The following is a 14,306-nucleotide window of genomic DNA, read 5'->3' as shown; positions in this document are numbered from 1 at the left end:
AAATGTCTTAAATGTCTGTTCTGTTCCCGATCTAAGGATCTCGGCTTTTAGTTGAGATGAATCTGTGCTGCACTTTATGTACATGCTCAGTAGTGACCAGTGCTGTGGAGATGAATCTGTGCTGCACTTTATGTACATGCTCAGTAGTGACCAGTGCTGTGGAGATGAATCTGTGCTGCACTTTATGTACATGCTCAGTAGTGACCAGTGCTGTGGAGATGAATCTGTGCTGCACTTTATGTACATGCTCAGTAGTGACCAGTGCTGTGGAGATGAATCTGTGCTGCACTTTATGTACATGCTCAGTGGTGACCAGTGCTGTGGAGATGAATCTGTGCTGCACTTTATGTACATGCTCAGTAGTGACCAGTGCTGTGGAGATGAATCTGTGCTGCACTTTATGTACATGCTCAGTAGTGACCAGTGCTGTGGAGAGTAATCTGTGCTGCACTTTATGTACATGCTCAGTAGTGACCAGTGCTGTGGAGATGAATCTGTGCTGCACTTTATGTACATGCTCAGTGGTGACCAGTGCTGTGGAGATGAATCTGTGCTGCACTTTATGTACATGCTCAGTAGTGACCAGTGCTGTGGAGTCAGGGAAATTGAGTAGTTGGAGCAGGGCCGGCGTCAGCACCCGGCGCACCCAGGCAAGTGCCGGGGCCCTGACGAGACAGGGGGCCCACTCACACAGTCATAGATCCATCTGGCCGCTTTTACCCTTTCAATTTGCGCTGGCACGAGCATCTTCTCAGTCAGTGCAGGGCCAGGCACATAGGGGTTAAGGACACAGCCAGCGTGACATTGTGGGCGGAGAGAGCACGTTCTCCTGCCCTACTCTCCCACCCGTGGCTGCGTGCAGTGCTGAACTTATCAGGCACAGGCGTCAGGCAGATTCCGGAGGAGCTCCTACCGGCGCCTGAGTGAGTGCCATGCTATCGCTGTATATTCTGACAGTCTGGGTGACCTGGGCCGGCAATGGGCTGGGCGGCTGCAGCTGACATATATATATACTACAGCAGCCGCCCAGCCCAGGCCCCCAGCACAGCCTGTATAGATACAGTGTATATAATATATATACAGGACAGGTGCTGGGGGCCTGGGCTGGGCGGCTGTTGAAGTATATACACTGCACAGTACCTCTCCCCTGTATATATACACCGCACAGTACCTCTCCCCTGTATATATACACCGCACAGTACCTCTCCCCTGTATATATACACCGCACAGTACCTCTCCCCTGTATATATACACCGCACAGTACCTCTCCCCTGTATATATACACCGCACAGTACCTCTCCCCTGTATATATACACCGCACAGTACCTCTCCCCTGTATATATACACCGCACAGTACCTCTCCCCTGTATATATACACCGCACAGTACCTCTCCCCTGTATATATACACCGCACAGTACCTCTCCCCTGTATATATACCCTGCACAGTACCTCTCCCCTGTATATATACACCGCACAGTACCTCTCCACTGTATATATACACTGCACAGTACCACTCCCCTCTATATATACACTGCACAGTACCTCTCCCTTGTATATATACACTGCACAGTACCTCTCCCCTGTATATATACACTGCACAGTACCACTCCCCTGTATATATACACTGCACAGTACCACTCACCTCTATATATACACTGCACAGTACCTCTCCCCTGTATATATACACTGCACAGTACCACTCCCCTGTATATATACACTGCACAGTACCACTCCCCTGTATATATACACTGGACAGTACCACTCCTCCTGTCCTGTATATATACACTGCACAATTTACAATGGCTATCACTCATGTAAGAAGTGAAATCTGTACTATACCTATACTTCTCTGCTGTATCTGGGCATCATGAATCGTGGTATGTGTTAAAGAGGGGGGGCCCACTGAGACTCTTTCGCCCGGGGCCCTCAAAAACCTGGAGCCGTCCCTGAGTCGGAGGTTTGGCTTACCGATTCCACAGCCCTAGATCTAAATTGCGTTTCGCAACTCATGTGACCGCTAATATGGTGATGTAACGACGCGTTTCGCGACTCATAGTGGTCTAATATGGTGATCTAATGACGCATTACACAATTCATGTGACCGATACTGTGGTGATTTAAGGACACATTTCGTGATTCATGGGGCCGCTAATATGGTGATCTAAAGACGTGTTTTGTGACTCATTTGACTCCTAATATGGTGATCTAATGGTGCGTTTCGTAACTCATGTGACTGCTACTATGGTAATCTAATGATGGCACTTTAGATGACACCGCTCGTTTGGGGTCATGTAACTCGTGGTGCAGGAAGCGTACCTTTTTGTCTTACCGTGACTACTCGTTGATATTCGCATGCAAAGAACATGAAACACTGGTCAGAACATATCATGTCAGCTCTATCCAGGCTTTCCTTGAGAGACAATTGTCTTGGTATTGTATACATGTGCCATTTCTGACTTTTTAGAGGCTAGTATTTACTTACCGTATATACTCGAGTATATGCCGAGATTTTCAGCCCACTTTTTTGGGCTAAAAGTGACCCTCTCGGCTTATACTCGAGTCAGTGTCGGCGGGAGGGTCGGCGGGTGAGGGGTAGTGGCGCGGTGACATACTCACCTGCTCCTGGCGCTTTCCCTGCATGTCCCATGGTCTCCGGGCATCTCTTCCGGCGTTCAGCGGTCACGTGGTACCGCTCATTAAAGTAATGAATATGCACGCATATTCATTACTGTAATGAGCGGTACGTGACCGCTGAACACAGGAAGATGCCGCCGGCTCCCGGAGACCATCTGACAGTGAGACGCTGCCAGGGACCGCGCCGGGAGCAGGTGAGTATATCGGGGGAGGTGAGCATTGCGCGACAGTCACCTTCGTCGTTCCACCGCTGCGCGCTGCTCTGTCTTCCGTCCTCTGGCTGTGACTGTTCAGGTCAGAGGGCGCGATGATGTGCTTAGTGTGCGCGCCGCCCTTTGCCTGAACAGTCAGTGCGGAGGATGGAAGACAGAGCAGCACGCAGTGGTGGAACGTGGAATGTGACTATCGCAAGTGCCTGGGGCCTGAGTGAAGACAGGTGAGTATGTGATTTTTTTTTTATTTTAATCGCAGCAACAGCAAATGGGGCAAATGTGTGGAGCATCTTATGGGGCCACAATGTATGGAGCCACAATGTATGGGGCCACAATGTATGGGGCCACAATGTATGGGGCCACAATGTATAGAGCCACAATGTATGGGGCCACAATGTATGGGGCCACAATGTATGGATCCACAATGTATGGAGCCACAATGTATGGGGCCACAATGTATGGGGCCACAATGTATGGAGCCACAATGTATGGGGCCACAATGTATGGAGCATCTCATGGTGCCATAATGTGTGGAGCATCTTATGGGGAATAATGTTTTGAGCATCTTATGGGGCCATAATGTATGGAGCATCTCATGGGGCCATAATGTGTGGAGCATCTTATGGGGCCATCAACCTTTATGCAGCATTGTATGGGGCAAATGTTTCTATGGAGCATCTTATGGGGCCATTATTAACCTTTGTGCAGCATTATATGGGGCATATTTTAATATGGAGCATTATATGGGTCCCATCATGAACTGTATGGAGCATTATATGGGGCTCCTGATTCAATATGGATATTCAAAAACACTTAACCTACTGATGTCTCAATTAATTTTACTTTTATTGGTATCTATTTTTATTTTTGACATTTACCGGTAGCTGCTGCATTTTCCACCCTAGGCTTATACTCGAGTCAATAAGTTTTCCCAGTTTTTTGTGGCAAAATTAGGGGGGTCGGCTTATACTCGGGTCGGCTTATACTCGAGTATATAAGGTATGTTTTGTAACTTAATAAATTTGCAAAATTAATTGTTCATGCGACCTGTTAGGTATTTATATAGATGTGTTATTTCACACTTCTTATGAGTCGAAATTTTGCGTTTTTTTTAATTTTTTTTAAGCGATTTAACCCCTTAACGACTGCTGATACGCCTTTTAACGGCGGCAGTTAAGGGTACTTAAACTCAGCGCCGTTAATTAACGGCACTGTGGAAAAAGTGAATAGCGCCCCCCCAGAGTCAGATTTTATCTGGGGTCTCGGTTACCGGGGGTAGCCCAGACCCCAGAGAACATGATTTACCGACCCCTGGGTTGCGATCGCCGGTAATTAACCGTTTACCGGCGGTCACAAAAAAAACCAAAAAAGTGATTTCCCATTTAATTTCTCTGTCCTCCAATGTGATCGCACATCAGAGGACAGAGAAGTGGGGTCCCCGATCACCCTCCGATACTCACCTGTCTCCCCCGGTGCTCCTCGTGGCTCCCGATGGGTGGCCACCATCTTGTTCCGGACAAAAAATGGCGGGCGCATGCGCAGTGCGCCCGCCGGCCGGCACCCAGAAGATCTTTGGGGTCTCGGCTGCCGGGGGTAGCCGAGACCCCAAAGAACATGATCGGGGTCGGTTTTTACCAACCCCTGTTTTGCGATCGCCGGTAATTAACTGTTTACTGGCGACCGCAAATAAAAGCGAGGTGTAATTCTCTGTCCTCTGATGTGTTCGCACATCAGAGGACAGAGAAATAGGGATTCGGGGACCCTGTTATACTTACCGGTGTCCCTGGGTCCTCCTGTGTCCCCTACTGGCCGCCGGCTTCTTCCTCCGGTGCGCCCGCCATGATCTGCCGGCCGGCAGCTAGAGGAGTTGGGGCTAAATTTAGGGTTAAGGTTGGGGCTAAAGTTAGGGTTAGGGTTGGGGCTAAATTTAGGGTTAGGGTTGGGGCTAAAGTTAGGGTTGGGGCTAAAGTTAGGGTTAGGGCTAAATTTAGGGTTAGGGTTGGGGCTAAATTTAGGGTTAGGGTTGGGGCTAAAGTTAGGGCTAGGGTTGGGGCTAAAGTTAGGACTAGGGTTGCGGCTAAAGTTAGGGTTAGAGTTGGGATTAGGGTTAGGGTTTGGATTAGGGTTGGCATTAGGGTTACGTTTGGGATTAGGGTTAGGTTTGGGATTAGGGTTAAGGTTAGGGTTGGGATTAGGGGTGTATTGGGATTAGGTTTGAGGTTAGGGTTGAGATTAGGATTAGGGGTGTGTTGGATTTAGGGTTCTGATTAGGGTTATGTGTTGTGAACTCTATTTTTGGGCTCCCTCTAGTGGTCACAAGCGGTACTGTGTAGTGTTGTCTTTCTGCAGGTTGCAGCATCAGCTGGTTCGTTATCCTTGGTTGGTTTCCTATTTAGCCCACCTGGATACTCAGTTCCTTGCCTGCTATCAATGTATTCAGTGCTCTTCAGATTCCTTGTGTCTACCTTGCTCCCAGTCTCTCCAAGACAAGCTAAGTTTTCGTTTGATCATTTTTTGATTATCAGCGTTCATTATGTTTTTAGTCCAGCTCGCTAAAATGTGATTTCCTCGCTTGCTGGTTGCTCTAGGGGACTGAGTTTCTCCCCCCACACCGTTAGTTGGTGTGGGGGTTCTTGAAATCTCAGAGTGGATATTTTGTAAGGGTTTTTTACTGACCGCATAGATTCCCTTTTCTATTTTCTGCTATCTAGTATTAGTGGGCCTCATTTGCTGAATCTGCTTTCACCCCTGTGTATGTGCCTTCCTCTTACCTCACCGTTATTATTTGTTGGGGGCTTCTATATCTTTGGGGATTATTTCTCTGGAGGCAAGAGAGGTCTTTCTTTCTCTCTAGGGGTAGTTAGTTCCTCAGGCTGGCTCGAGACGTCTAGGATTTTTAGGCACGTTCACTGGCTACTTCTAGTGTGTTTGGATAGGTTCAGATTTGCGGTCAGTCCAGTTTGCCACCTCCCTAGAGCTTGTCCTATGTTTGTTACTTAGCTGGAGTAATTTGTGATCCTCAACCACTAAGGATCATAACAGTTATGGTTGTTTTGGGGTTAGGGTTGTGATTATCGTTAGGGTTGTGATTAGGATTATGGATCGGGTTGGGATTAGGGTTAGGGGTGTGTTGGGGTTAGGGTTGGAGTTAGAATTGGGGGGTTTCCACTGTTTAGGTACATCAGGGGGTCTCTAAACGCCACAGCCAATTTTGCACTCAAAAAGTCAAATGGTGCTCCCTACCTTCTGAGCTCTGCCGTGCGCCCAAACAGTGGTTTACCCCCACATATGGGGCATCAGCGTACTCAGGATAAATTGGACAGCAACTTTTGGGGTACAATTTCTCCTGTTACCCTTGTGAAAATAAAAACTTGGGGGCTTTTTGTGGAAAAAAAAATATATTTTATTTTCACGACTCTGCATTATAAACTTCTGTGAAGCACTTGGGCATTGAAAGTTCTCACCACACATCTAGATAAGTTCCTTGGGGGGTCTAGTTTCCAAAATGGGGTCACTTATGGGGGTTTCTACTGTTTAGGTACATCAGGGGCTCTGCAAACGCAACATAACGCCCGCAGACCATTCTATCAAAGTCTGCATTCCAAAATGGCGCTCCTTCCCTTCCGAGCTCTGCCATGCGCCCAAACAGTGGTTTACCCCCACATATGGGGTATCAGCCTACTCAGCATAAATTGCACAATATATTTTGGGGTCCAATTTCTCCTGTTACCCTTGTGAAAGTAAAAATTTGGGGGTGAAAATTTTTTGTGGAAAAAATTTGATATTTTTTTTTTCATGGCTCTACATTACAAACTTCTGTGAAGCAGTTGGGGGTTCTTAGTGCTCACCACACATATAGATAAGCTCTTTGGGGGTCTAGTTTCCAAAATGGGGTCACTTGTGGGGGGTTTCTACTGTTTAGTTACATCAGGAGCTCTGCAAATGCAACATGACGCCCGCAGACCATCCCATCAAAGTCTGCATTCTGCATGCTGATGGAAAGTAGACATGTGGGAAATTTTATTTATTAACTATTTTTTGTGACATATCTCTCCGATTTAAGGGCATACAAATACAAATTTTGAAAATTGCAAAATTTTAAAAATTTTCGCCATATTTCTATTTTTTTCATAAATAATCGCAAGTAATATCAAAGAAATGTTACCACTAACATGAAGTACAATATGTCACGAAAAAACAATCTCAGAATCAGCAGGATCTGTTAAAGCGTTCCAGAGTTATAACCTCATAAAGTGACAGTGGTCAGAATTGTAAAAATTGGCTCGGTCATTAAGTACCAAATCGGCACTGTCACTAAGGGGTTAAAAAATATTTTTTTCTTCTGTAGACTTTCAGTTTCTTTCATGATCAAGCTTGTCTCAGTGTGTTGTGTGCTCTGAAACAAGCAGATGTCTTCCACTTCTGTCCCTCATGGTGTTTCATTTGGAGAAAAACTGCAGCTGCGTATCCCTCCTCCCTGACTTTTATTCTAAGTTTTACATAGGAGATGGCAGAGATGTACAGAAAAATTGCTGAACGCCGAGGTAGTTGCAGCTCAGCCAAGCAAATAAGTTTATGTGGAGGTCAGGGAAGATAACCAAATTGGCTGCATAATCACCTTTATTCTCACAGTGCTTCAATTAGGAGTTTTGATGGGACACTGCTAATATATTTTACTAGGAAAGTAGCAGATTGTAGTTCTCCATTTTCCCTGCCTGCAAGAGCTGGGCAGCAAATGGACCGGCTGCAATAATAGAAAATAATGGATGGCAGAAGGGAGGTAGATGCACTTGCTGTCACTCTCTGACTAGTGTGTATGAGAGTGTGTCCTGTGAGAGGGGAAGGAGAGCTGCAAGCTAGAAACAACAGCACACAACACTGTGATTGTATTTTCTCCATGATGAAGTGTACATGGTAATGATACTCATCAAGTCACAGGTATTAACTGGGTATCTGAAGTAATCAGACTGTGGACCTAAACACGCAAGTGAAAGCCATCCTCACAGTAGTCACTCACCGCGCAGTGCTCTGAGCGCACATGGTAATCCCTCCCAGCCTTGGACTGGTATGCCTTGTTACATTGGGGACAGGAAAAGTGCAGCTTCTCCAGGTCACACTGCTGGGTGCCACAACGCTGGATGTGGTATTGATACCCCATCAAGCTGGAGAACGTGGCCGTGCAATTCTGCGGTCATAGAAGCACAATCATCGTAATGCTGTAGTTATGGGCAGCTGACAGGAGCGTACGACATTACACGGTTAGCTGTATACCTGCTTAGGACAGCGCAATTTTCCCATCTGCTTCAACATTTTCCTTAGTCGTTCCCGCTGCCTGGGATCATCCAGTGGGTTACCATCAGGACTGGAAGACTAAGGAAAGGGGAAATTATAAGACAGACAGTTATCTTGTCCTCACCAATAAAGCATTCATCTATAAAGCTGATATCTCCCAGAATTCCCAACTGCTTCAGTATCTAAATGGGGCTGGCTCTAGTTAGTGGTAATATTTTACCTGCAATTATACAGGGCAGTCTACAGTACACCCTACAGACGAGCTGTCAGCATGTGTCTGTTTGATGACCGTTTCCAATTACTACAATCCCTGGCAAAAATTATGGAATCACCGGCCTTGGAGGATGTTCATTCTGTTGTTTAATTTTGTAGAAAAAAAGCAGATCAAAGACATGGCACAAAACTAAAGTCATTTCAAATGGCAACTAACTGGCTTTAAGAAACACTAAAAGAAATCAAGAACAAAAAATGTGGTAGTCAGTAATGGTTACTTTTTTTAACCAAGCATAGGGGAAAAATTATGGAATCACTCAATTATGAGGAAAAATTATGGAATCACACTGTAAATTTTCATTCCCAAAACTAACACCTGCATCAAATTAAATCTGCTTGTTAGTCTGCATCTAAAAAGGAATGATCACACCTTGGAGAGCTGTTGCACCAGGTGGACTGACATGAATCATGGCTCCAACAGGAGAGATGTCAATTGAAACAAAGGAGAGGATTATCAAACTCTTAAAAGGGTAAATCATCACACAATGTTGCAAAAGATGTTGGTTGTTCACAGTCAGCTGTGTCTAAAACCTGGACCAAATACAAACAACATGGGAAGGTTGTTAAAAGCAAACATACTGGTAGACCAAGGAAGACATCAAAGCGTCAAGACCGGAAACTTCAAGCAATATGTCTCCAAAACAGGAAATGCACAGCAAAACGAATGAGGAACGAATGGGTGGAAACTGGAGTCAACGTCTGGGACCGAACTGTAAGAAACCGCCTAAAGCAAATGGGATTTACATACAGAAAAGCTAAACGAACGCCATCATTAACCTAATCAGAAAAAAACAAGGTTACAATGGGCTAAGGAAAAGTAATCGTGGACTGTGGATGACTGGATGAAAGTCATATTGCGTGATGAATCACGAATCTGCATTGTGCAAGGTGATTATGCTGGAACATTTGTTTGGTGCCGTTCCAATGAAATTTATAAAGATGACTGCCTGAAGAGAACGTGCAAATTTCCACAGTCATTGATGATATTGGTCTGCATGTCAGGTAAGGCTATGTGCACACTTTGCGGTGTGCTCTGCGGGTTCTCCAGCAGCGGATTTGATAAATCTGCAGGGCAAACCCGCTGCGGTTATCCCTGCAGATTTATCGTGGTTTGTTCCGCGGTTTCCGCTGCGGGTTTCCGCCTATACTATTGATGCTACATTTGCAGCAATATGCAGCATCAATAGTAATGTTAAAAATAATAAAAATTGGTTATACTCACCCTCTGACGTCGCGATCTCCTCGGCGCTGCACGCGGCGCTCCGGTTCCAAAGTTGCTGTGCCGAGAAGGACCTTCGTGACGTCACGGTCATGTGACCGCGGCGTCATCACGGTCATGTGACTGCGACGTCACCGCAGGTGCGTGCAGCGCTGAGAGGTGAGTATAGCATCATTTTTTATTTTAATTCTTTTTTTTTACACTATTTATGCTTCCCAGGGCCTGGAGGAGAGTCTCCTCTCCTCCACCCCGGGTAGCAACCGCGCATTATCCGCTTACTTCCCGCAACGTGGGCACAGCCCCATGCGGGAAGTAAGCGGATCAATGCATTCCTATGGGTGCAGAATCGCAGCGATTCTGCACAAAGAAGTGACATGCTGCGGGTTGTAAACCGCTGCGTTTCTGCGCGTTTTTTCCCGCAGCATGTGCACTGCGGTTTGCGGTTTCCATAGGGTTTACATGTTAATGTAAACGCTATGGAAACTGCTGCGGACCCACAGCATCAAAATCGCCACGGATCCGCGGTAAAAACCGCGAAGTGTGAACATGGCCTAAAGGCACTGGGGAGATGGCTGTCATTACATCTTCAATAAATGCACAAGTTTATGTTGATAGTTTGGACACTTTTCTTATCCCATCAATTGAAAGGATGTTTGGGGATGATGAAATAAGGATTTTTGTGTGCTCACCGTAAAATCCTTTTCTCCGAGCCATTCTTAGGGGGACACAGAACGTGGTGTATGCTGCTGCCACTAAGTGATACAAAGAATGTTAGCTCCTCCCCTGCAGTATACACCCTCCTGCTGGCTCTCAGCTAACCAGTTCGGTGCAAAAGCAGTAGGAGATCAATAACAACATATGAGCGCATAGCATGTCACATTATATATGAGAGTATAGCATGTCAAATTATAAAACAAGCACAAACTAATAATAGGGAGGGAGCTGTGTCCCCCAATGAATGGCTCGGAGAAAAGGATTTTACAGTGAGTAAACAAAAATCCTTATTTCTCCTGCGCCTCATTGGGGGACACAGACCGTGGGACGTCCCAAAGCAGTCCATGGGTGGGGACATCAGATCAGGCCGTGTAACCGCTACTTACAAGTGCGCCACCGCGGCCTGCAGAGTCCGCCTGCCCAGACTCACATCTGTGGAAGTGTGGGAATTATAGTGCTTCAAAAATGCATGCGGACTGGAGGAATTCGCAAGCTTGCAGCGATGCTTGCCGACATCTGGTGCCTAGAGTCCTCAGACAGGGAGATAGGCTGACATCTAGCACAGAAGGACTCCTGGATGGTGAAAAGAATCCACCAGGCTAACATGGCTGATGAAACGGCTAAACCCTTCCTGTGACAGTCAGGAAACCTTCTTACCATCGAGAGGCCCAAGTAAAGTGTCCAACCTTCGGAAGGACGCCGTCCTCAATACGTACCCACTCGGAGCACTCACTTCTTCCAAATTATGGAGAACCCATTCCGTTTTATGGACTGGAGCCGAAAGAGATGAGAGAAGGACGATGCCCCTGCAACAGTGGGAATGCAATACCACCTTGGTAACGAGAGAAGGGGATGGCTTGAGGGCAACCTTGCCTTGATGGTAATAATGAAAAAAGTCTGAAAGAACAGAGCCGGGATCACTGGGGCCCTTCCTGCTTCCAAAAAGATCTCAGAAGTAGTGGAAGAGGGGTTATGGAAATTGGTACCTTGGAAGAACAGAGTATGCACTGCGATGGTCTTGGATCTCGAGGCCAAACCATGAACTGGAGTACATTGGTGTTCAGTTTGGACGCCATCCGACCTACATCTGGAGAACTCCAGTGGAAGACTTACGAGTGAAGTTCCCACTCACTTGAGGAGAAACCCTGACGGCTGAATATGTGTGCCGCCCAGTGTTCTATTCTATTCCAGGGATATGTACTGCTGAGATCACCGAATGATAGATCTCGGCCCATCAGAGAGTGCGAGGTACCTGTCATGTCGGACGCTGTTCAGACCAGGTCGTTCGACAGACAGCGGTAATTTCGCTTTTGTCCACTATGCGCTCATTGGCGTCAGCTAGATTTTATCTAGCTGGTCCGGGGTTAATTTACCTGGTACTCGGATTGGAAGCTGGGCCATGCCCACTGCCTTTAAATAGTTCTCCTGAACATTGGGCGTCACCGATTATAGCTTCTGTCTTGTGCGTGGTTATCTCGGTCTGGAGTGGTGAGCTAGTAGTTGGAGAATCGTTGCTGGTGGTGTGTTTCCCTGTCTTATTTTCTCCTTCCCATATTTGTATTTGTTTTGCCCTTTGCACTTATAGTGTATTCCTGAGTGACTGCGGCGTGGTGCTTATTTTTCCGTTATCCTTGTCTGTGCTAACTGTGGGTATTGGAGTGTGGTCTCTTCACTGGGTGGTGGGTGGTGGTTTCAGCCTAGGGTTGAAACAGGAGATAGGGCGAGGGTGGAGGCCCAGACATGCACACCATCAGTGTAAACTCTGGGAGAGGGTCAGTCAGGGTTTCCCTAGTCTGAGGGAAATCGCAGGGGCCCGGGTTATTAGCTCTTTCCTACCTAGGACTCCCGTGACATTATAATTGGCCAACATTATTTCCCTGGATCCCATGATTTACATAACCCGCCAGTTGGAGGCGCTGTCCCTACAGGTCACTGAGTTGAGGGGGGCAGTGCAGCAACAGGGACTAGCAGTATCTAATGTGCAAGCCGGAGTTACCGGTAAAGTTGCTGAGCCTAAGTTTCCGTTGCCTGAAAAGTTTGCTGGGGAACGCAGTAAATTTGTTTCTTTTCGTGAAGCTTGCAAACTGTATTTCCGTATGCGCCCGATTTCCTCAGGTAATGAGACTCAGCGTGTGGGCCTGGTGTTGTCATTATTAAGCGGGGATCCCCAAGCATGGGCGTTTTCTTTGCCATCTGATTCTGCTACATTTAACTCTGTGGAGAGTTTTTTTTCTGCTCTAGGACACATTTACGACGATCCGGGCAGAATGGCTCTAGCAGAATCTAAGATACGCACTATTCGCCAGGGGGAGCGTGTTGCTGAGGATTACTGTTCTGAATTTCGCCGCTGGGCGGTCGACACACAGTGGAATGATCCCGCACTGCGGAGTCACTTTATTCATGGAGTTTCTGATAGGGTTAAAAAAGCACTCCTGATGTACGAGACTCCTGCTTCACTAGATTCTGCTATGAGTCTTGTTGTCCGCATTGATCGCCGTTTGCGTCAGGGGGATCATGAGACTCCGCATGTGGGAGAAGGTTTAGGTTCACGTGAGGTTGCTGCAGGTGAGCCCACGGAACCTATGCAAATCGCAGGGGTATCACATGTTAAGCATTGAGCCCCTGTACTCAGGAAGCAGGGAGCCTGTTTTTACTGCGGTAAAACTGGTCATTTTATTAATATCTGTCCTCTGCTGTCAAAGAAAAACGCAACGGCGGAAAACTTCTAAGCTCAGAGGGTGTGGAGGAGTCCAATCTGAGCTTAAGTATATCCTCCATGATGGTTTCTCAGTGCATGCTCCCTGCCAAAGTTGTTGTCACTGGCAGAGAGCTGCCAATCACTGTTTTTGTGGATAGTGGTTCTGCCACAAATCTCATTGATGAGGAGTTTGCGCGCACTGCTGGTTTTAGGTTCGAAAAACTGCCTCATCCTATCCGCGTGGCCACCATCAATTCTGCTCCTCTCCCACAGGGGGAGATTACTGAGTTTGTGGCTGAGGTTAAACTCCATATTGGGGTTCTTCATTTCGAGCAGGTTACATGTAAGGTGCTCAAGAGTCTTCCGGCACAATTGGTTCTGGGTTTTCCATGGTTGTCTACACACAACCCGGTTATTGACAGGAAAACTCAGGACATAATTCAGTGGAGTGATTTCTGTCAGGAGAATTGCTTGGCCACATGTGTTTCTGCTGTGACTTCAAGCGTTCCTGAGTCACTTCTGGATTTTGTGGATGTGTTCTCTGAGAAGGGTTGTTCAGAGTTGCCACCACATCGCTCCTATGACTGTACTATCAGGTTTAAACCAGGGGCCAAATTGCCTAAAGCAAGGATGTTTAACATCTCCGGTCCGGAGAGACAAGCGCTAAAGGATTACATTGCTGAAAGTTTGAGCAAAGGGCACATCAGGCCTTCATCCTCACCAGTGGCAGCAGGGTTCTTCTTCGTTAAGAAGAAAGATGGTGGACTACGGCCGTGTCTGGATTTCAGGGAGTTAAACCAGATTACGATTCGTGATCCATACCCTATGCCATTGATACCGGATTTGTTCAACCAGGTGGCAGGTGCTAAGTGGTTTACCAAGCTTGACCTCAGGGGGGCGTACAACCTTATAAGAGTCCGTCAAGGTGATGAGTGGAAGACGGCTTTTAATACCCCTGAGGGTCATATTGAAAATTTGGTGATGCCATTTGGGTTGACAAACGCACCTGCAGTGCTTCAACATTTCATAAATGATGTGTTCTCGCATGTTTTGGGGAAATTCGTTATTGTGTACCTAGATGACATCCTCATATATTCTTGCGACCGTGATAATCATTTAGATCATGTCAGGCAGGTGTTACAGCTTCTCAGAGAGAATAAGCTATATGCAAAACTGGAGAAATGTGTATTTTCGGTACAGGAGTTGCCTTTCTTGGGCTATATTGTGTCTGCTTCTGGTTTTAAAATGGACGCCGCTAAGGTG

The 14,306-nt window shown here is 46.7% G+C and overlaps 1 protein-coding gene across 3 annotated transcripts in view; it reads right to left on the bottom strand.

The window, feature by feature from the left end:
* ZNF512B (zinc finger protein 512B) overlaps positions 1-14,306 on the bottom strand; it is a 58,122-nt gene that overhangs the window by 10,338 nt on the left and 33,478 nt on the right. For all 3 annotated transcript variants that reach the window (XM_077252970.1, XM_077252968.1, XM_077252969.1), the window contains exons 11-12: positions 8,119-8,217; positions 7,865-8,032 (exon numbers count right to left, since the gene is read on the bottom strand). In XM_077252970.1, the coding sequence (XP_077109085.1) occupies positions 7,865-8,032; positions 8,119-8,217 (267 nt within the window). The remainder of the gene's footprint in view (positions 1-7,864; positions 8,033-8,118; positions 8,218-14,306) is intronic.

Source organism: Ranitomeya variabilis, chromosome 4, assembly GCF_051348905.1.
Source record: "Ranitomeya variabilis isolate aRanVar5 chromosome 4, aRanVar5.hap1, whole genome shotgun sequence".
In the NCBI taxonomy this organism is placed as follows: Eukaryota; Metazoa; Chordata; class Amphibia; order Anura; family Dendrobatidae; genus Ranitomeya; species Ranitomeya variabilis.
The sequence above is the reverse complement of the archived record's forward strand: the minus strand, read 5'-3'. Positions and strand labels throughout refer to the sequence as shown.